At 35.2% G+C, this 23580-nt stretch overlaps 1 protein-coding gene across 6 annotated transcripts in view; it reads right to left on the bottom strand.

Annotated features, from left to right (window-relative positions):
* LOC117919319 overlaps positions 1-23580 on the bottom strand; it is a 92283-nt gene that overhangs the window by 6001 nt on the left and 62702 nt on the right. For 5 of the 6 annotated variants that reach the window (XM_034836489.1, XM_034836485.1, XM_034836490.1 and 2 more), the window contains exons 12-18: positions 20864-20926; positions 20614-20688; positions 20159-20209; positions 9315-9392; positions 6965-7099; positions 4859-4966; positions 4642-4707 (exon numbers count right to left, since the gene is read on the bottom strand). In XM_034836489.1, coding sequence (XP_034692380.1) covers positions 4642-4707; positions 4859-4966; positions 6965-7099; positions 9315-9392; positions 20159-20209; positions 20614-20688; positions 20864-20926 — 576 coding nt within the window. Of the gene's footprint in view, positions 1-4641; positions 4708-4858; positions 4967-6918; positions 7100-9314; positions 9393-20158; positions 20210-20613; positions 20689-20863; positions 20927-23580 lie in introns of those variants that run through there. The other variant, XM_034836491.1, reaches the window with a different exon arrangement.

Below are 23580 nucleotides of genomic sequence, written 5' to 3'. Positions count from 1 at the left end.
ATTGAACCAGTGAATTCATTAAAATATGTACTTCAATGACTTACTAGCAAATATAAAATTCCACACCCTTTATTAGAGAGGTTAAATTAAATTCACTGAAAATCATAAAAAACATTAGTATGTTAATGTCTGGGTTTTTGTCCCTTTGGTTCTCTTTTTTCTTTTGTCTGCTCAACTATTTGTATTTCTCTTCCACCCCCAGGCTGCATCCCATTTCTTTATTCAACTTCTTTCGATATAATCCTTAATTGCCTGTCAGATATGTTTGTGTGTGTGCATGTGGGTATTATTTTGGTGAACTTTGATACTCCAAATTATGTAATTATTGTCAAAATGAAAAAAAAAAAAATCAAACTTGTATGTCACGTACATTAGTTTGTCCTTGTTTACAACTACGTAAGACTTTCAGTCAATAAATCCATGACATTTCACTCCATGTCCGTGCTACATACTAGATGTTCAAAAATTATTTAGCAAGTGAAATATTTATTGAGAAATGCACATGTTAAAAGCTCTAAATTCAAAGATATCAAAAGTCCGATTGGTGTTGATACTTCTCCAAGTTCCAATCAATGCCTAAAAAATTGACTAACCTATGGACTAAGAAAGAATTATTACTCACAGTATCAAACTGCTAATTTACCATCCTAACTTCCAGGCGGGAAGACAAAGATACACCATTTTTCTCATCTCACTTGTCATTGATCATGACCTGGTCAATTGGATGGATATGCCAACATCATAGGGAACATTTACTTAGGTACAACACTAGTGTAAAAATTAATAAAATCATTGGTTTTCTATTAAAAATGGGTCTACACTTATTACATATTTCCACCAAGCATGGATAAATTTGTGAACATTTCTTTCCCGGAGATGGACTGACAGGCATGCTGGTGAAGAAGGCATTCAAACTCTGGGGAGAAGTGAGCTAGGGTTTTTGGGCCTTTGATACATGCAATTAATGTTGGTTGATCAACCCAAAATGGAGGAAGGAGTGACTATATGGGCAAGCTTGGAGATTTTCAAGCGCAACTGTTTGGTTATCTTGATTGATGAGAATGTTGCTCAGAAATTTCAAAGAGGGATAAGGGTCATGCACTAGTTGGTGCATACAGAACAAACAAAGAAGAAATTTTATAGGACAATAAAGCTACTATGGATTTGGTCAAGTAGAATGTCAGGCAACCAAGAAACATGCTTGTAAGGTGTGAGCACTAAAAGTAATGATGCTAAGATAACAGGAACGAGAAATGATATACTAGAGAAATGAGCACCTACAAGAAACTTGGAGATAGCCATGATGAATTATAAAATATGAATAATTTTAGCTGATTTTGTCAACTATCACCACCATAATTATTGTGTGGCTAAGGACCAAGCTCATGATGAACATCTAAAAGGCAAAAAAAAACTTAAAATTAAGAAGACTGAGGTAATGCCCCTTTTTTTTTAATGGTTTATCAACAAAAGAAAATGCGGGTAAGTACACACGATGTATACAAAGAAGTCAAAAGACCAAAAACCAGTGCAAAGACACAAAAAATAGCAACCACACCCTGCCTAGGGCCTAACCAATCCACAAAGTCCAACATAAACAAGGAACAATCCCCTATAGACACTCTTAAGCCAAAGTGAAGTGATGTCATGGCCTGAGGTGATGTCAAAATCAAGACGCAGGAAGTGATGCCCAAAGCAAGGACATGGCTTATGGTTAGCTAAATTTAGTAATAAGAGAATATGCATTCTGGATATGAAGATAACATCAAATGAAAGTGGCTGCTACCTGTATTTGTTACTTATAAACAATAATATGATTAGGAAAGGTGATAAGTGGGGGAAAGCCATGTATATAGCTGACCCCAGTGGAGAAAGGAAGGAATGTATTCTGATTTACATTGTGATAACGAAGCCATAATCAGCATAGCTCACAATCCAACTCATCATGACAGGAAGAATTATTAAGGTGGATCAACTCTTTATTAAGGATAAAAAAATGATCAATACTTCATTGGGGAAAAAAGTAGTTTAAATTTGCATACCATTTATGAAAACCAATCATCAACTTGCAGATTTCTCTAAATGAGTGACAAGTCATGTATTTCACCAGGTGTAAGGAAACTTAGGACTGTAAGATACGCATGTATCAACTTGAGGGGGAGTCTCTAAACTTTTAACTAGTTAATAAGTGGAATGACATACCTTTTTATCTTTTCCACATAGGATACATATATGATTAAAGGTTTAGGTTGTATGGAGCAGTTCACTAATTATCTTCCATTTCTTTTATCTTTTCTTCTCCCCCTTTTTCCATTTCTTTTCAGCCAAACAAATTATGCAAAACCAGTTTTCGAAGATTATGCCTCTTCTATCAAACTGGTTGATGCTTGAAGCTTTTATTCCACATTGCTGTCTACCTAAAAAATGCCACCTTTGTAGGTACCTTGGGGGCCATATCTCTTTGCTGGAAAACCATCTACTTCTCTCACCGTGTCCTTATAAAATGGGATGATAAAAAGTTATTGTTGCATGGCAATCCTCCACACCTCTCTCACATATAAGAGAGAGAGAGAGAAAGCAAATGTTTTTTTTTTCCATTAAATTTTAAATTCTTTCATATTTTCTCCTTTGCCCTTCAATGACAAGTAGCATATCTTTGGTATTGTTAAGCCCTAAATCTACGTGCAAAGATTCTAAGTTAATCCTACGAAAAATAGTAACTATAAACTAAAAAAACTTGAATTCTTTTTGAAAATTTTGAAACTTTTGTAAGATTGCTTGAGGGCCAAGTAATCTAAAAAGTAAGTGACCAACTAAAGTGTTAGAGATACCATAAAAATGTTCATCAAGTTTATTGATTATATTATTTTTCTATTTTTGCCACACTATTCTTTTCACAAGTTCATTGTTTTAGTGTGTGCAAACTACAGTAAATTGACATCACTACGCAGGAAATTGTTTAGACTAAGATGAGAATTGGGTTTAGTGAGGTTTTATGAGAGTTATGGGGGACCTCATTGTTTCTTTGTATTTTGCCACAAAATTGCCAAAGAGGGAGATTGTTGGGGTATTTTATTTCACTGGCAATTTTGTTCCTTTCTTACTAATTAGATGCAACTTACTTCCTTGGGTCTTATTTGTTTCAAGACAACTTTGAACTTTATCAAATTCAGATTCGGGTTATTTGGAGTTGTGAAATTTAAGGTCAGTCTTCTTCTTAAGAAACTAGATTCGAGAAGAGGGAGGGGGGTAAAGGGGTCAGGGAGAAAGAAGAATTCTTTGCCTTCTTCCCTTTCTGAGAGGGAACTCTGAAAGCTAGAGAGTTCAATCAACTACAATTGCTCTCCATCCATAAGGGAAAAGGGGAGGGGTGCTAGAATTTAGGGAAGGGGTTGGACTTGGACTCAGGAAGCTTTAGTGCCCAGTAGGAGTCTCTTTTTTGGGGTTGCAATAGGGGATTTCTTTTTTCTTCTCTTTTCTCCTGCTTGCTGATCGACTCTAATTGTATACTCCGTGTGTACTTTGTTGTGCCTTTTGAAATGACTAATATAAGAAATTAGTAAGAAAATACTTCCTATTTCCTAATTTGATTTCTACTACATTTTTAATCCCCAAAATTATATTTATATCTAAATTTTTGTTTAATTCTAAAAATAATTTTTGGAATATTTTTTAGTAAGTTTTAAAATTGTGTTTATCTCTAAATTGGTATTTGATTCTAAAAAGAATCTTTGGAATATTTTAGATTTAAGAAACTCTCCATAATTCTAAAAAAAGTTTTATAAATATAAATATTTTATTTAAAATGTGGGTGTGGACTTTCATGAATCCCAAGAGAGTATAGTTATTCTTAAAAGTTTGGTCTTGCAACTCTCAAACTTTCAAGATCTTTCTTGAAAGAACTTTCAACTACAACAAAGGTCAAAGATTTTATTATGAAACTTCGATAAGGGCTTCAAGGGATCCACTAAGGAGCACAAGGGAGTGTTGCATTGAGGACGTGAAAAAGGAGTATAGGTGCTGATCTATAAGACCCTAGGGAGTAACTATATCCGATTAGATAAAACTATGTACCATTTTATCATATTTAATGGATTATTTAGAGGTCAAGAGACTACCCATAGTTTTTTATACCTAATAGGTTGCTAGGTGGTTTTTCTACATTATATCCTGTGCTCATTTGTGTGATTGACTTCTAAAGATTCAATATAAAGGTACAAACCTAAAATAGGTAATAAAATATTGATTTGGGGTTTAATTCAAAGACTACCTATTCACCCACCTTTGATGTAGTTCCATTATATCAAGACTAGACATAAATTTCTTTCATAAAGGAAACTTTAGGATTGCATAACTAAACCTTCTCAAAATAGGAAATCAAAATCAGAAGGTCCCCACTTCCATCACTCAAGCATACCTGAGTGCCATCTTATACACTAGTGGTTCCTAAATCAAATAGCCCATAAGGATTTGTGAACTTGCAGGTTTGCTTGATTGCATTAGAGAATAATAATGATACGATAAATAAGAATACGAAAATGATACTAAAAATGAGAGGTAAATTAAAAGCACATTTGGCATGTAAAAGTAATTTAAAATTGAGGAAATGGTGACAAAGGCAAACTAAGGAATGCAAAATACCTTGATAAATGGTTTGTCCCTATTGGGAAAGGAATCAATAAAGCTATCCTTGAGAAGTAATGAAACCTAAAAAATAAGTGAATATTCAGATGTCAAAGAAATGAAATAAGCTATTCTGAAGCCAAATCCTTGGTACTTGCAGTGTTTTGATACCAAAATAATTAAAGATTAAAAAAAAAATATTTAAGATGGTAAATCATGATTCAGCTTCTCTAACCCTGTCATTGTTTGATTGTACACTAGTGATTGTATGAGATCTCAAATCTGAACAAAATGACTCCAGGTAGCGCCTCATCACATGCAAAAATTGGGCAGCAGCTTCAGCCTGCAAATCAACACTAACAGATGTTATGGTCTAAAGCATGAAGTATCATAACCAAATCACTAATAAGTAACAGTCAAGCCACAAAATAGTAAATATCAACACAAAGGGAAAACAAAAAAAACCTATACCATGAAAACCAAAAAAAATGAAAAACTGATTCTACTAGCCCTTGAGGCTTGACTGAAAAAGGTTGGGTGGGGATGTGGGAGGTTCCTCGCATACCCCTCAAAGAGGGGGCAAAAAAGGAAGTTACCTATCAGGACTAAGAAATAAAAAGCAATTATAGTAATTAGCACTAACTAAGATGAAGCAGTACAGGCAAGGTTTGGAATTGCAATAAGGATCCAATGTGGGCATCTACTATTGGAGTTTTGGATTATGCACAACAGAGTAGAGGAAATTAAAGGGGCCATTTTCAAATGGAGGGATGAAGCCCTGGTCCTGATGGTTTTAACTCTGGCCTTTTTTCAAGACTGTTGGGAGACTATTAAAAGATGACGTTGTTAAAGTCTGCAAGGAGTTCCATGCAAATGGGATTATCAATAAGAGCACAGATCAAATTACTTTCCCAAGATTTCAAAAAGAAAACCATGAGAAAAAGGGCAATCCAAGGGGAAGCTAATGACATACAAAGACCTGAAAGAACAAACAGACTTCAATATCTTATAATAAGAACTAAAGGAGCTTTGGATATCTTTATCAGCCAAGTTTAGATAGAAACATGAATAATCTCAAGACTTTCTACTCAAGCCATGGATCATAAAATATTTCATCCATTCCTTCCATCCAAATAAACCATAGAACAGCAAACATAGCACCTTGTAATAATACTATTAAACAGATATTAAAAAAAAAAACAAATCAACCTTAAGAAATACTGACATTTCTTTCCAATTAATTGGACCATTAAACATATAATAAAAAAATTCATTCATTCTGTGCACATAAAAATGGTAGTATCATGTATCTTTAATTATTTATTTATTCCTGAAATGACATCTATTAATGCTTTTACAGAGATAAAATCTGCAACTTCTAAAACAAATGGAACAGACAAACAACAAGCAGCATTTGTTAAGAATGTGAGAGTCTATAATCACTTGCACTTCATTGTACATATATCCAGGATGCCTTTTTGGCTATTGAAATGAGAGGTGGGATAAAACTAATAACTAGCAATGAGATGTTGCATAAGCTTGAAAATTCCAGTTCCCCTAAATGAAATAAATCATCTTTAAGAAATTATTTCCATATCTTTCCAATAAACTGAACTATTAAAGAGATATTATAAAAATCCATTTGCTCTACATGCATAATAAAATAACGTCTTGTCTCTTTAAAGTTCTCTTAGAGGTCTAGAGAGGCATATGTCCTCACCAAGAGAAGCATTGTTCCTCTTGTACTTTGCAATAGATTATATCCCCTATTGACATTTTTGGGATTTCTGTATTGGGATTGTTGGACTCTTATTTTTCTCTAATCCTGTCTACTTGGAAGGGACCTGTCATCCTTCCTTGTATAAAACTTTACTTTTCTCTATGATAGAACTTCTTTCATTTTTATTTTTTAAATGAGAAATTGAAATAATAATAATCAATTGTTGGAAGTTAGAGTCAAATATCATTTGAATTCCTTTAGTTTTAGATAAGTTATTTGAATTAATCTTTGTTGTTTAAATTTTATGCTTATCAGATTAGAAGTCTTATCTAAGTTTGAAAATAAAAATAGCTATCTATTTGGTAGTTATCCTTTTTTTTTTTTAGTTTAAATTCTGGTTTCCTAGATTTTGAGGATTCTATTGAAGAGTCCTAGTATAAATTAGGGTTGTATGTTATTCTTTGGAGTAATGAAGATTTAATTACGGTGCATACTAGTTTTTCTTCCTTCCCAATAACATCAATGCTTTCATGAAAAAAAAAAAAAAATCTGAGCATTGATACAGTGCAACATACACCAAACAAGATGCAGTTCTCTTAGAATGCGATAATCTGTAAACACCTGCACTTCATTGCACTTATATACAGGATGCCTTTTAGCAATTGAATTCTGACATGCCAACTTAGCATGTAGTGGACCTAGTTCAGAAACAAGCTCTTTATGTCGAGGAAGGGCAGGCAAGCAACACGTCTTCACCTACATAAATGAAAGGAAGCAATCAGAATATAAGTTTAACACTTCCTTGCATTATTTGAAAAGTTCAGGATCATTAACATTAGCAATTTCAACCAAAATCCTTATGCTATAAGAGGATTAGCATTTCTAAAGCAGTTATTTGGACACATTCAAGTTTGAAGATCCCAAGATTAGCTTGTGATAACTAATTATTAGGTTCATGCTTCTGGCTCTCAAAGATACTATTGTAACCCAAGTATGAAGACACAAAAAGATAACTCCCCATTTTTCCAAACTGGAAAACCCTAAAGAACAAACCAGACAGACCCTAAAGTGCATTCAAGTTTATGGTGAGACCCAAAGCAATGAACCCAGGGTGTTCAGAAGGAGGTAACATTGTACAGACACTAAAGATCAGTGGGTGTGTAAACTGATGCTCTCTGATTGTCAGTCAGTGTTTCTTGAGAGAGAGAGAGATTAGGGTTTGTGTCTTGTTTCTTGCATTTACATAGCGAGAATTTTTAGTAACAATAGTACCATTATGCTGCTTTTGTAATAGAAAACAATGAAAATTTCAAGTTCCACCTAAAGTTACTGCAGTTGCATGATTTGTAGCTAATAAAAGAGGCAATACCAAAACATTATTGCAGCTAAAGAGACCTTTCATAAGTGTCATCCCCAAGCTTTGTGCTATGTGCTTGGGTAGTAGTGAGACAGTCAATCAACCTTCCATCATGGTTCAGTTGCTATGGGTTTGTGGCACACATTTTTTGGGCTTCCTGTGACTGCTTGGATTCCTCCTAGACATGTTGTAGATCTGATAGTGGTCACTTTTATGGCTTTTGGAGGAAATTCGAGGAGCAGGGTTCCCTGTCAGGTGGCTACACTTATATTTTAGGTAATACGGCTAGGAAGGAATGGAATGACTTTTTCGATAGAATCCTTGCAGAATATGATACCCATCTTTTCCTTGTTGATTATTTGCATTCTTCGGCACTCTGGGGAGTGCAATCATATGTTCAATTGGTGATATGTCTCTTGTGTGATCAGGAGGAATGAGAAGGTGCTTGTTGAGTGGAAACCCTACTCCTAGGTTTAACTTTTATTTTTGCTTGCTGAGAACCCAGGGATGTGGGATAGGTGAAGTTCCCATAGATCACAAGGCAGAGTGGTCGGTCTTCTCCAAGACTGCTGGTGGACTTGGCTCTAAAGGAAGAGATTCTAATCTTACTGGAAAGGTTGATTTAAGCAAATTATTTTGGGTTTCAATGACTTCATTGTGGAGGTTGACTTGGCCAAATCTATATCTTGGGTTTCACAGGAAGAAAAGGGACTTTGAGGAAGTGAATTCTTACCTACATAAGACCATTGATCTGCCTATACACATTGAGGGTGCTTTTACATTGGGATCCTTCAATAGATTAACAAAACAACAGATATGTTGGAAAAGTGAAGTTCCTAACAGCTAGAGGTTTTTATAAGGAATCCATGCCCCCTTGATTGGTAAGATTGTGGTTCTTTGTTGTGCTTTTGGTTGTTTTTACTAGCTTTCTTGCCTTTTCTTTACTGACTCTGATTTTACCCTTGAAAGATAACTTATCCTTCTTGTACTTTTGATTCATTGTTTTTCAAATAAACACTAAAAATTATAGAAAACAATTAAAAACTGATAAAAGTAGGTATTATCACTGATATAAAATAAAAATAAGCATAGATTGGATCTTTGTGAAATTTTATGTAAGTTTTAGTAACATAAAAGCAAAAAGCATAGATGAGGAACTTTTTAAAGTCACGATTCTTAAAATCTTATTTCAACCAAATTTAAGAGTCGATATGTTACTCAACTTAATTATGTTTATGATGTTGAGAATGATGAGACAATCATACAAAAACATGAATGATACAGACTACAGTACTGTTAAAGTTGAAAAAGAAGTGAACAAATTAACTTGCAGCTTTTCATAATAAAAAAAGAACTAACATGAAAAGGAAAAAAAAAAAAAAAATCAAATACTAAATATTCTAGAGTTCAAGTAAATCACTCAAAATTATACATAAAAATTTCCAAAACAGCATTGAGGGATCAGCTATAGGGACTAGATTCAAGTCCCTTGTGAATGTTCCAAGGCAATCAAGCAAAGTCTCCACTGTTTTGCTCCTTAGGACCATTTACTTCTCTATAAATACTATTGTTAAGAAAATGATATGACAAAGAGGATGAAAAACCCCAGCAAACCTGATCCTTAAACACATCAACATGAACAAGATTAGAAGTCTTCATCTTCAAATCGGATATTTTATTTTGTATGCCTACCTGCAACATAACACAAACAAATGGTTGTGTCAGGACATGGCACTCAAAGTCTTCTAACAGTACATGAAAGTAAAATAAGTCTCAGTTTCATATTTCTAAAAAACCTCTCCTCATATTTCAATTTTCTACAGAAGTGTCACTTTGCCACACATTACCATCACATTATTTTTAATTTCAAGATATAGGCCAAATAATTTTTTTAGCATTATTTTTTAGAATCAACCTTCAAAATCTTAACGTACTTTGAAGTTTAGCTAAAAATGCTTCACCATCCAAACCTCCAATGAATGCGATTCAAAAGTTGAAAAAAACAATTTTTTTACCTGTTTCTGCTGTTTGAAATGCAACATAGCCAAATTTGTAACTCTAACTAACATTACCAATTTGACCCAAAAGGTTAGGACCTTAGGTAATGATCCAACTGTCTATATTTTGCATATCAAGCCTACCTAGGCAAAAGTCTTAACACTTCGCCTCATGTTCAGCCTTCTATTGCTTGCACATGGGCTCAACAAATGGGTGGGACGGGTTGGAAGCAGCAAGATTCCAAAGCATGAGTCCAGAAAAACTTGAGACTTCAGTACCATGGAAATGATCCAAAAACTTAAACTGTTATATAACAGGCCAACTATGTACATCAAACTTACTTTGGCTAAAGCTATAATAGTAGCCATGCAAGTTCTAAATTAAATATTCAATCAGAGTAGTAAATTATGTAAGTAAAAGATTTAAAATCTAAAAACAGTGATTAGCAGAAAATTTTATAGGAAAGTATTTGAGTAATTAAATAATGACAACTATCAGTCAGATTTGAAAAGAATAGAACACGACAAACACTCAAGCTCCCTCAAAAAGTTAAGAGGAATCCACTAAATGAATCTGATATATTAAAGGACAATTTGTCATCTGCAGATGTTGTTTGATCCATAATTCCATTTTCTTTAAGTTAATTGTATTTTAATGTAAATGTATATTTTTCAAGAGGTATTGGAGAGTTTCAATTCTAACTATCTAATATATGATAAAGTTGTCTTTTTATCTGCTCTTAATGCTCAATGTCATGATTCTATTTTACTACCATCTACTATGGCAGTAAGAATTCTCCATGGGGTTTCAGTTGTATGTGCATATATGTGGATGCACTTTTCCATGTCTTAGCCTCCAAACATCATAAACTTTGAAGTCATGAGATAAAATGTCTTTTTATGTCCTTCCTTTCTTATTAATTCCTATTCTTAGAGACATTCTCTTAAAGGGAGTACAAATACAAAGTGAAAGACAAACCCAAAAATGAAATCACTAGTAAACACTCGAGAGGTCTAGCTTCCCTCTTAACTAATCCTCCACCCACATTGACGTAGGACATAAAGCAAAGAGGACAAAGTTTATTTTATTTTATTTTTAATTTTGATTGGCAAATGAAAAAATATATTAAAAGTGCCTAAAAGGAGGTGCAACACAATACACACAATGTACATGGTAGACACTTAATGTAAGCGAGAAGGATATAAACAAAAAACCCTAATCCCTACTTGAAGCTCAATCAATCTATAAAATCTATCAATAATCATCATGTGATCCTCTATGTACACCCTAACCTAATTCATAAAAGTACATATAAAATGGCTTTGATTGCCTGGTCCGACTACTCAACCTCTTTATAAGACGTCTTGTTCCTTTCTTTCTAAAGAGTCCAAAACAAGCATAAGGATGCGACAATCAAGGCTTTTTTCCATTTTTTCTCCACAAAAGAGTCATGTCAACCTAAAAGGTTCCTTGTAACTGAAGAGTGCATCAACCAAATCACTCCAAAGAAAGAAAATATCAGCTACCACAACATACTTTCTTTGGAACAATACAAGAGCAAGTAATTCATCATTTCCTCCTCATCTTTCACAAGTAATTCCTCTTAGCAAAGTCGACCCCTCCTTTTGAGTTGGTAAAGATATTCTATAGAAATGAGGATCCTAGTTTCACTAGCAATTTTGGAATTGTTGCTCTTTGATCTTAAGTTAATGGCTTCACTAGCAATAACGGATAAGAACTACATCTAGAATGTATATGCCTTCTACAAAAGCATGTCAATAACCTGAAACCATGTTTCCAATCACTTTCTTAAGTTTGTTCACTAACACTTTAGTTAACATCTTGTACAATCCTCTTATAAGACTTAATGAGTTTGAAACCTTTTAAATCTTCTATACCACATTTTTTGGGATTAATACCAATAAAGTGATGTTTAAGTTTCTAAAGTGCCTTGAGTGAAGAACTCCCTAAAAAAACTAATGACCTTAGACTTAACGATTTCCCAACACGAATGCCAAAAAGAAATAGTAAAATCATTTGGCCTTAGAGCTTGATCCCCACTAAGATTGGAGAGAGCATTAAAAAAACATCCTCTAAAAAAGGCTCCTCTAAGCTCTTTGAAGAAATTTGAGGGAAAAAGAATACTTCGTTTATTTTTCGCTCTACTTCCAAAGTGATTCTTGCATCAATATTTATACATGAATTACTAAGGTCATCTGCCTTAGAAAAAAAAAAATCTAATCCTTGATTTTAGGAGAAAGTCTCTCATAAAATCAGGAAATAAAATTAGAATAGGAAACAATTTTATGCGGTATAGTTGGCGATTCAGTTGTACCTTCTGGATTTCCATACTTCCCCTCAAGCTGGGTTGTAAATGTTGATCATTCCTAACTTGGATCTCAAGTCTTTAAGTTGGCTCTAGAAAACACCTTGGTAAGAATATCTATTGTCTGGAAAGTTGTTGAAGTGTAAACCAATGAAACCATCCCTTCTTCTATTTTCTCCTTAATAAAATGGCAATCTATTTTCACATGTTTTGTTCAATCATGATGAACCAGCTTCTTAGCGATACTTATGGCAACTTGATTGTCACAGAACATCTTCATAGAATCTTCTACTGAAAATTTCAGCTCATTTAGGAGTCTCTTTAACCACATTCTTTCACAAATTCCATGTGTCATAGCTCTAAATTCTACTTTTGCACTGCTCTGAGCTACAACAAATTGTTTCTTGCTTCGTCAAATAACCAGATTCCCTCATATGTAGGTGGAATATCCTGAGGTTGATCTTCGATCAATTATGCAGCCAATCTAGTCTGCATTTGAAAAAATTTCAATGGTTCTCTTCTGTGTTCCCTTTCCTGGAGTCATTTTGAGATATCTCAAAATACGATACACAACTTTCATATGTTCCTCAATTGGATTGTTCATGAATTGGCTAACCACACTGACTAAAAAGACAATGTTTGGTCTTGTGTGAGAGATAAATGAGTTTCACCACAAGTCTTTGATATCTCCCTTTATTCATTGCAGCAGTTCCTTTAACTGTTCCTAGTTTAGTAGTGTAGTTCAGAGGTGTGTTTGCAGGTTTACAATCAAGCATCCCAATCTCCTCAGCAAGTCTACATACTTACATTGGGATACTGCAATACCCATTTTTTATCTAACAATTTCCATCCCAAGAAAATATTTAAGATTCCTCAGGTCTTTAATTTTGAACTCATGGGTAAGAAGGCTCTTAAGCTTGCCTATTTCTTCATCATGATCTCTAGTCAAGATTATATCATCCTCGTAAACAATGATAATGGTAGTTTTTCCCTCAGCGGTATGTTTTACAAATAAAGTGTGGTCAAACTGACACTGGGAGTAACCAAACCTCTTTACAACCTTTGGTGAAACAATCAAACCAAGCTTGAGAAGATTGCTTAAGACCATATAATGATTTTTTTAGTCTATAGACTTTGTTAATGTTTGTCTTAGTCTCAAGACCTAAAGGAATTTCCATGTATAAGTCACCATTGAAGAAAGCATTCTTGATGTTCATACGATGAAAAGGCCAATCTCGGTTAACAACTAATGACAATAGAACACAAATTGTATTCAATTTGGCAATTGGAGCAAAGGTTTTTAAAAAGTCAATTCCATAGGATTGCATAAATCCCTTAGCAACTAGCCGAACTTTATATCTATCAACACTCCCATTTGCTTTGTACTTGACTGTGAAGATCCACTTACTCCCAACCAGATTATTTCCTTTTGAAAGTTTAGCAAGTTCCCATTGTCAATGGACAGCTTTGTTGTCCACACTTCTTTCCTTATTTTAGCCTACAATTGTTTCCTTATTTCTCCATTTATTATTTTGTACAGTTAGCATATATTATTTGACAGATTATAGTTTACATGTATAAGACTAGAATCATGAGGGAATTTATTTGCTTTTATTTGCTTTCCATGTATAGCATCCTTGTAAAGTCTATATATAATATACAAAACTCAAGGCCAAGGTATTCAGCCATTCACACAATATTTTGACATGGTATCAGAGCTTGTGTTTTGAACCTAGAGTTTACACGCTTTCTAGGTTTTTTCTTTGGGTTTTCTCGGATTTAGCCATAAGGGCTCTCGGATTTAGCCCTAGGGGCTCTCAGATTTAGCCCTAGGGGCTCTCGGATTTAGCCCTAAGGGCTCTCTGATTTAGCCCTAGGGGCTCTCGGATTTAGCCCTAAGGGCTCTCGGATTTAGCCTTAGGGGCTCTCGGACTCTAGCCCAGCTTTAGTTTAAGATCTTTGTGAAAAGTAAGAAGCAAGACAGAGTCTCTAAGTCATCTACGGAATCTGAGTACCGGGAGATGTCTCTTGCTTGTTCTGAAATCATTTGGCTTCAAAGTTTGCTTGCGGAGTTAGATTTTTCTGAGACCGATCCTACACCTCTACATGCCGATAATACAAGTGCTATTCAAATCACGGCCAATCCTGTCTATCATGAGCGCACAAAGCATATTGAAGTGGATTGTCACTCTATCCGTGAAGCCTTTGAAGCTCATGTTATCACTCTTCCACATATTTCCACTGACTTACAAATTGCTGATATCTACACCAAGGCTCTCCCTCGTCATCGACATTGCTTGCTAAGTAGCAAATTGATGCTTGTTGATCAACCTGCATCAATTTGAGGGGGGCTGTCAAAGGACAACTTTGCTGTCCACACTTCTTTCCTTATTTTAACCCATACTTCTTTCCTTATTTTAGCCTACAATTGTTTCCTTATTTCTCCATTTATTATTCTGTACAGTTAGCATATATTATTTGACAGATTATAGTTTACATGTATAGGACTAGAATCATGAGGGAATTTATTTGCTTTTATTTGCTTTCCATGTATAGCATCCTTGTAAAGTCTATATATAATATACAAAACTCAAGGCCAAGGTATTCAGCCATTCACACAATATTTTGACACCCATGTCCCATTCTTTTCAAGAGCTTGGATTTTTTTTTTCAATGGCTATCTTCCATTCAAATATTTTTAGGGCTTCTTGGATGTTATTAGGAATCCAAATATTCGTAAAACTAGTAACAAAAGCCTGATAACCAGGTGAAAAATTCTTATAAGATATAAAATTATAAATGGATGATTTGTGCAAGATCTTACTCCTTTCCTTTTGGCAATTGGCAAGAGCTCATCATCTTCTGAGTCATTAGGATTAGAATCAATATTACTTGAGTGTGTCTTTTTGGGGACTAAATTCGATTCAATTTCATGTATTAGCTTGGCATGTGTTGCTCTATATCTTCTTGAGACTTCTTCTTTTTCCTTGGGTAGACAATAAACTAATCGTTATTGACAATCTGAGATTGGTTTGGGCGAAGGGGAGTACTTGTCTCAGTGCCTATGAATTCAATAGTTTGGAGTGGGAGACATGGAGCAGGAGAGATAGGATTGAAGTTGTGAACAATAACAGACTCAAGTGTTTAAGGTTTGGTCATGGTTCCTGTTTCCCAAAACCAATATTCTGAATTCTATTCTCACCCTAAATATCGGTTTTGGAGTAATAGGATTGATTTTCAAAGAATGTTACATACATGGAGGTGTAGAACATTTTTGTGATGGGAGAGTAACACTTATAGTCTTTTTGGTTTGGAGCGTATCTTAGGAAAATACACTTAGTGGCCCTAGGATGAAGCCTACTCCAATGTTGTTGGGGAATGTGAAAAAAGGCTGAGCAACCAAACAACTTCAGTGGAATGGAAGAAATGAGTTGAATCCTTGGATATGATTTGAGAAAGACTTTGCATAGAGTTTGAAAACTCAAGACATGGGAAGAAATTCTATTTATGAGATAGGTTGCAATAAGTACAGTTTATCCCCAAAAATTCTTTGGGACATGGGAAAAAAGCATAAGGGCCCTTACAACTTCTAACAAGTGTCTATTCTTTCTCTCGACTATCCCATATTGTTAAGGAGTATCAATGCAAGAACTTTGATGAACTATACATTCTTTTAATAAGAATTCCCCCATAATAGAATTGCAATAATCTCTTGCATTGTTAGTTTTCAACACTTGTATTTTGGCATGAAACTGAGTCTAGATCAAGTTATAAAATTTTTTGAAAATTTGACCCACTTTTGATTTTTCTTCATCAGAAATATCCAAGATATTCTAGTATGATCATCTACATAGGACACAAACCATCTAATCCATGTTATGTTCTTTATCTTAGATGACCCCCAAACATTAGTATATGTCATGGAAAAAAGATGAGATGGTTTGTATGATTGAATTGGATAGGGTTTGCAAAGATGTTTGGATAATCGACAAATTTCACACTGAAAACCATATGAACTTTTAGTGAATAATGATGAAAAAAGTTTTCTAAGATACAAGAAACTAGGATGTCCTAGACGATAGTGTCATAACATAACATCACTATGTTTATTAGAACTAAAGACAAAAAGAGATCGCTTTTCTCCAACTGTCAGTTGAGGTTGTCTTTTAATATAATCAGTCACTTTGAAAATATAGAGTCCTCAACAAACCTTTGCATTGTCAATTGTCTTCCCAAAATTCAAATCCTGAAAGATACAATGGTTTGGGAAAAATTTAGTAACATAGTTTTTTTCTTGAGTAAGTTTACTAATGGACAAAAAATTGCAATCTAAGTTTGGAACCAAAAGAACAAAGTCAAGAGTTAGGTCCTTAGAGATGACAACAAAACCTGTACTAGCCACCTTTGAGAGAGAACCATTAGCTAAATGAACCATATAATCCCGTGAACAAGGTGTATAGCTTTGAAAAATTGTAGCATCGTCAGTCATGTGATCAGAAGTTCCTGAGTCAACAATCCAAGGACTCATTTTTTATTTATTTTTTATTTTTTTTCTTTTTGGGCAGCAAGAAAATTACCCTTTTCAGCTAAGAATCCCTTTTCTTGGTCGATTGTTGTTAGAAGGATTGGGAGGATCCTGAGCGGCTCAGGCTGAACCCTTGATGATAGGTTGGTTGGTTTGTGACCCTAACATAACTTTCTTTCTACTTTCTTCTTGACACACTTCTGAGGTAACTTCACGGATATTAGGTAAACGTTTCTTGAGTGGAGGTGGTTTCTAAGGTTGAAGAGTCCTTCTTGGTGATCATTCCGTATTTAATCATAGACAAATTGAATGGTTCAAAATTAGCTCTGATACCATGAGGAAATTTAAGGGGGAAAAAAAATACTTCTCTTATTTTTCACTCTACTTCCAAAGTGTTTCTTACATCGATACTTATACATGAATGACTAAGGTCATCTGCCTTAGAAAAAAAAAAAAATCCTTGATTTTAGGATAAAATCTCTCATAAAATCATAAAATAAAATTAGGATAGGAAACAATTGTATGTGGTACAACTAGCAGGACAATTGTACCTTCCAGATTTCTACACTCTTGAAACTATCCCTCAAAACCTAAAAACTCAAACCCCTTATGCTCGATCTCCAATCTCCCAACTCAAAAATAAGAAAGTGAAAAGCTTTGTGCACCCATCCTTAATCTCATTCTCCTTAGAGAAACTAGCACCAGTAACTTACTTTGCTTAGTAAGTTTCTTCTGCTGCACACATTAGCCATTTTGTGAAGAAACTTGTATTCCTATCTCCTTCCATTAACTAAATTTCCCTAGACTTTTGCTTCCATTAAAGTTTCTTCCATTGAAGCCCCACTTTCTATACTCCTCTAAAGCCACCCTTCTAGACTCCACCTCATCAACCGAGAGAGGAAACACTCTCTCCTTAAGACTCCGAATAATCAATTTGAGAAAGAGCATCCTCCTTCCTAAACATAACATTCTTAAGGTCTTCTTTGTTCAGCACCTTAAGATTCTTTTTAAGAGCCTTAAACTTCACTATAAGGCAATGACTATACTAGATTCGCTAACTTCATATCCCGTCTACCAACTTCTAATGAGGTCTTTGAACCCATGAACTTGAAGCCACATATTATTAAATTTGAATGGCGTTTTGCCCTTTTTTACCCCTCCTCCCTTAACGAGGATAGGACAATGATCAAAAACTTAGGACCTCCCACTCTTCTGAAACCAAGAAATGGTCTAGCTTGAGCACAACTAAGAATTTGGGCCTCTGCTCCACGTAAACAGATCTCCAATCAAAGAAAGATCCCTCAAATTCAAACTCTTTATTTAATTTGGAAAATGCCTCATTTAATTATCTTAAAATTATTATAGTGGGTTAGATGAACCTAATATGCTTTTATTTAACTTTTGTACATCTCTGAAGGATTACTCATCTTTCTTGTATTCATCATTTATTGATTGAAGGTGTTTTTGTTTGTGTCTCAAAAAAAAATAAAAAATAAAAACCTATGATCCTTTGTTAGTTTTAGAGTTCAATTTTGGTGCTTATCATTCTTGATAAGGAGTTTATAATTCATTCAATAAAATGAGATGAATTTATTACAAAAATAAATGAGATGACTTCCTCAAATTTGCATAACTAAAATCAAGGAAGATGTTGTCATCATTGGTGATATATTGATGTTTTTGAGGTTTTAGAAAGAAATTCAAGAAATAAGTTGCCCATTACAGAATAAGCTTGTTAAACTACCATGCAAAGCAAGATTGACTACAATCAAGTTTTTGCCTCACCAAGGTAGGTGTCACACCCTCGATTTTGGCCAAAATTTTTTTCACCTTGGATGTGTGGTGCTAAGGACCGTTCCTTAGCCAACCTTCCTTCCCAGCACACTTTGAAAACCAAAGCAACACCAAGCAAACAAATAAGGAACTAGGCAACAGCAAAGAAACCAAAACAGGGACAACAGAGATACGGGAACCTTCCCAACTTGTATTAACTCTCAACTACAAGATTACAAAATTGTTCTCCCTGAGTCAGAGAGCAAGCTTACACCCCTAAGCTTTCAGAGAACCCTAACTCACAATTCTCTCAATTGCTCTCCCCTTCTGCCCGTCTCAAGGATGCAGGTGCCCTTTTAAAAGAGACACTGCTGCAGTTACAATTTGAATTTCAAAAATTCAAACTTGGAGCCAATTTGGGTGGTTATGCAACTGGCTGGAACCGCCCTCAACTGCCTTGCATAACCACCCACCCTCCAGGTCGTGGCCTGCTCGTGGACTACCTCCATGCATCAAGCCTTCAGCACCTCAGCCAACTGCTGCTTGTTGACCTGGTCCTCTGCTGCTCCAGCTAGCTGCCACTGACTAGCTGACCAGCTACCTTGTCTTGAGCCCATCTCCTCAGCTGCTGGTGAGTCCTCCTAACAAGCTGCTGCCTTCCCCCAAAGGTGCCGCTTGTGACCGAGTGCTTCACCAACGTGTCTTGATCAAGGCTCTTTGAACTAGGCAGCATGCGCGAACCAGCTTGACCAGGTCTGGTGCTTCAATGTGCCTTCCCCACACTGATGGCTGAGCCCACTGTCCGACTAGCTCCATAGCAACGAGCCATGGCATTGCGCCCATGGTTGATCCCTTCTTGGTGCACAGGGCATTGCGCCCCTGTGCTGTGAGTAGGCATGTCATGATGCGAGTCAGCTGCTGCCCCACTAGACCATGGCGTTGCGCCCATGGCTTGCTCAGCTGGCTCACCACACAAGGATTAGGCGCCCTCGTGCCTGCGCCGGGAGGAGGTAGGCTGCACCTGGCCCCGTACTGTTGCGGCCACGGGGTGCACCCTCACATGTCGTTGAACCCATGTGGGTGTGCGCTCGAGTGCCTTCCGTGTGTCCTAGGCACGCCCAAGGCCGTGCCATGGTGCCCCCTTGGTGCGCTCAAGATCCCCTCGGCGCCCCCTTGAGTCACCTACCCCCCCCCCCCCCCCTTAAAGAGCAATACGGGCCGATTCCAAAGTTTCTCCAGGAGACATCAGAATGTCTGAGGAGACATAATGGAATTATTTAATAAATAAAATAATTTCCAATATTAACCCTCGACCCCCATCTGCACCCACTTCGTAGCCCACAAGTGTCTGGTGCGCGCCTGGCTCGCTCGCGGTGCGCGTCTGGCTCGCCCGCGGCGCGCGCGCGGTGCACGTCTGGTTCGCCCGCGGTGCGCGTCTGGCTCGCCCGTGGTGCGCGCGCGGTGCGTGTCTGGCTCGCCCGTGGTACGCGCGCGGTGCGTGTCTGGCTCGCCCGTGGTGCGCGCGCGGTGCTTGTCAAACTTGACTTCTGCCTTCTCACTTATCTTCTGGGGTTTGAACCACCAAACCTCCAGACCCTCCTTGCTTCACTGTCTAGGTTCTCATGGGTGCAAGGCCTACCCATGAGCCTTTTCCTCCCTATTCGGGTCAAGTGGCTAAGGGGCTGACAGTAGGCCTATATAACTTTTGCTAACTGGTGGAAATACACAATAAATCCAAGAATGGTGCATTGTGTATATGAAAAGAACAAGTTCACAATTATACCATTACATGCAATTAATTAAACACAAATAAAACAAAGAAAATGATCCACTCACAATGAAAGGAACAGGGGCATCAAGAAAATCGAACATCTTCCTCGGTAAAACCTAAAAAAGATAAAATACAACACAATATAAGACAATTATATTAAGTCATGGACCCATAATTATTCGTCAATGCCTCTATATGTATATAAGTATCTCCGTATAATTGTGGAAAAACCATAATCAAGAAGCAATATATTTTTTTATAGGTGACCTTTTCTTAACCCCATAATCAAACCCGAAATCATTCTATCCCCACCCTAAACCATTGCCACCTAAGCTTGTCCTAAAGGGCACTATCAAGGAGCAATATTACCACATCACAGCATGACTAAATTCCGGTTAAAGCTACAAAATGTTGAATTGTTCTACAATGTTATATGTATGGCACTAAAATTTCATACATATTATCAAAAAAATTTCAAACTAAAAAAAAACCAGTGATTTCAGAATGCTGTCAAACTTACAGGAAGCAATAAGCTCTGCCATTCAAATGGACGAATCATGGGAATAAGAGATAACACTGTGGCCGATAGAACACCCTGCATTGGTTGATATATATATATTTTTATTTCAAAACTAAGAATCAATTCCAAACAAATCTTCTTTATTTATTCATAATGTTCAAAAACTGAAAATAAACATTTATAATTAAAAGAAGGTTAAAAACATGTCTCTAAATCAGTATGGAAATTTCCATCAAGAAGATTGATTTACCAGATTTGAGCATGTTACTACCACTTGCTTTTCCAGCAATACTCCTTCAAGCAATGCCAAAACCTAGAAAAGCAAATCGCCATATTCATGTTCACTATTACAATCCATAGCATTAGTTTGTAGCTAATAAACTAGAAATGCTCAAAGTACTTGTATAGAAACCATTTTTCAGACAAGTAACAAAAACTTAAGCAAATGGTAAAAATAGAAGTTCATGCATTACCCATAAATGTCTACTACACCACATAATTGACAAGCAATAGAATTGTTCATTGATTTTTTTTTATTTTTTTTTCTAAATAAGAAATTTACTTGTATCTCTCCACAACAAGTTTTGCTAGTCATATTGGCCAGAGATTAAGCACCATCCACATTCTTTTACTTATTAACATAGTTTATCATTAAAAAAAAAAAAAAAAAGGAGCTCCACCATCATAAAAGAACTTTTTTCTTTCTTGACATCCAAGTTCTTGGTTGTGATTGAAGGCAATTAACAGAGATATTTACAAATAAGAACCATTCTTGTGGCATACAACACTCCTTAATATGCATTAATGTACATGCTTAGAATGCCAGGATGTTTCCAGATGAAAAACTTTTTACTGCTATTTGCAGGCATAAAGCTGGGGGTTAAGACCTGGTTGTTTAATCAGGCCCCTATTGTTTTGTTTTAATATGGAGAAGGAATCTAACTATGAATAAGAAAGTGTATAATATGAGAGGAAGGGGATTTCATACTAAATAGAAATATAGCTTTATATTGTACACAAAAAAATATATATTTAGCATACATAAATACATAAATTCATATGCACAAGCATACATAGAAATGTATGTGTACACAAACATGCAAACATGCATGTGTCCACACACACAAACAATCATATATACAAGCACCTATATGCATACTTGATTTTGCATTTTATATGAATAAAAAATATATGCATATATCTAAACATGTCCTTATAATGTTTTGCCATGTCAGTCAACCATTTTAACCCAAAATTTAGTTTCCATTTTGGGGATTTATTGTGCAGATGTGAAAACAAGGGATATGGGGAACCTCTTGTACAAGATAAAGAAAGATAAGAGATAAGGGTGATGAAAGAAAGAGGAAGGTCCCCTCGCCATAAACCTTCCTAGAAATGAGTTTCTCAATCCATCACTAATAATGAAATGGACATTGCCAAGCAAATCTCTAAGAATAACAATTGAGGCATCCTACCCATTAGAGTAGACAGCAATCCATAAATTCTCCTAATTGGTAGTATGTCAGAACAAATTATTTTATGTAAGAAACCTCCAAAAGCACCACCCATGAGGCCCATTTAATTCACATAATGTGAATAGGACCACCTTAAGGTATAAATTCCAAGAACTAATATCCAAAATCATTTATTCTCATTCTATTATTTGGAAATGTTTGAAATGTAAGTAGGAATTTGTTATTTTATTGACGATACCAAGGAATTAACTCTTTAATTTTCATGATTTGATTGAAAATATCAACGAATTAATTCCTTGATTTCTTGGATTGTATGGTTGTAAAATTCCTTGAATTCCAAGATTGCATATCTGTATATTTCTTATCTTATTTTTCTTAACTTTTTGGGTAGTGTTTTCATTGACTTTCTTTATGTAATTTAGTTTCCTAATTTTGTAGGATTGTACACTATAAATATTGTATCATTTCATTGGAAATGAAATGAATAAAATCATTCTTTTTTCACATGGTATCATAGCTAGGTTCAAGGTCTCTAAGTTCTCTTCTAATTTTTTCTCAGCAATCTTCTTTATTACTGATTTCCAATGGCCTTTATTGTCGCTATCCTCTACCTCAAGTGGCCTTTATTGTCATTACCATTTTCTTTTCCTTCTTAACAACTTTATTTTCCATTAACCTATATGTATTTTACTATTTACTGCATCAAAATCTCAAAAAATCCGACCTCCAACACTACATTCAAAAACCAACCACCTACCAGTGACTATCAAAACCTTCAACTCTCATTCAAACTTAATGGCCAAAACTATCTGATATGGTTTAAATAAGTGCGCACATTCTTAAAGGGAAAAAGGAAGCTTAATCACTTAATTAGACTAGTATTGAGGGAAGATAATCCGAAGTTTGTTGCTTGGGATAAGGATTTAGGTCATGTTTGGTTGGTTAGACATAGCATGAGATAGGATAAAAGAGGAGATGCTATATACCATCCCATGTTTGGTTGATAATGGGATACGATAAGTCATCTCATCACTTATCCTATCCTATGTTCAACCAAACATGGGATTGGATAAGCAGTGGGATATATTATCCACCATGTTTTTTTATCCCTTTTACATGGGATATGCATATCCCATGTATCATTAATTTATTTTTTCATATCATTTTACAAATAAAATATAAGAAATATTATAAATTAAATTTATGGCTAAAAAAGAAAAACTAAAAAAATATTTATAAAATAATATTAATATATGATATATGAATTATTTTTATATATTGAATAACATAATATAACAAAATTTATTTATAAAGTTTAAATATTTTAATCATGAATATTGTTAAATATAAGAGAAATTTTATTTTTTAAAATAGAAAATATTGGAATGTGATATAATTTTTTATTTTAAACATTGAAAATAATATATATTCCATATTATATTTTTATTCATTTCGCAAATTAAATATAAATATAATATATTCTATTAGATAT

Source organism: Vitis riparia, chromosome 7, assembly GCF_004353265.1.
Source record: "Vitis riparia cultivar Riparia Gloire de Montpellier isolate 1030 chromosome 7, EGFV_Vit.rip_1.0, whole genome shotgun sequence".
Taxonomy (NCBI): Eukaryota; Viridiplantae; Streptophyta; class Magnoliopsida; order Vitales; family Vitaceae; genus Vitis; species Vitis riparia.
The sequence above is the reverse complement of the archived record's forward strand: the minus strand, read 5'-3'. Positions and strand labels throughout refer to the sequence as shown.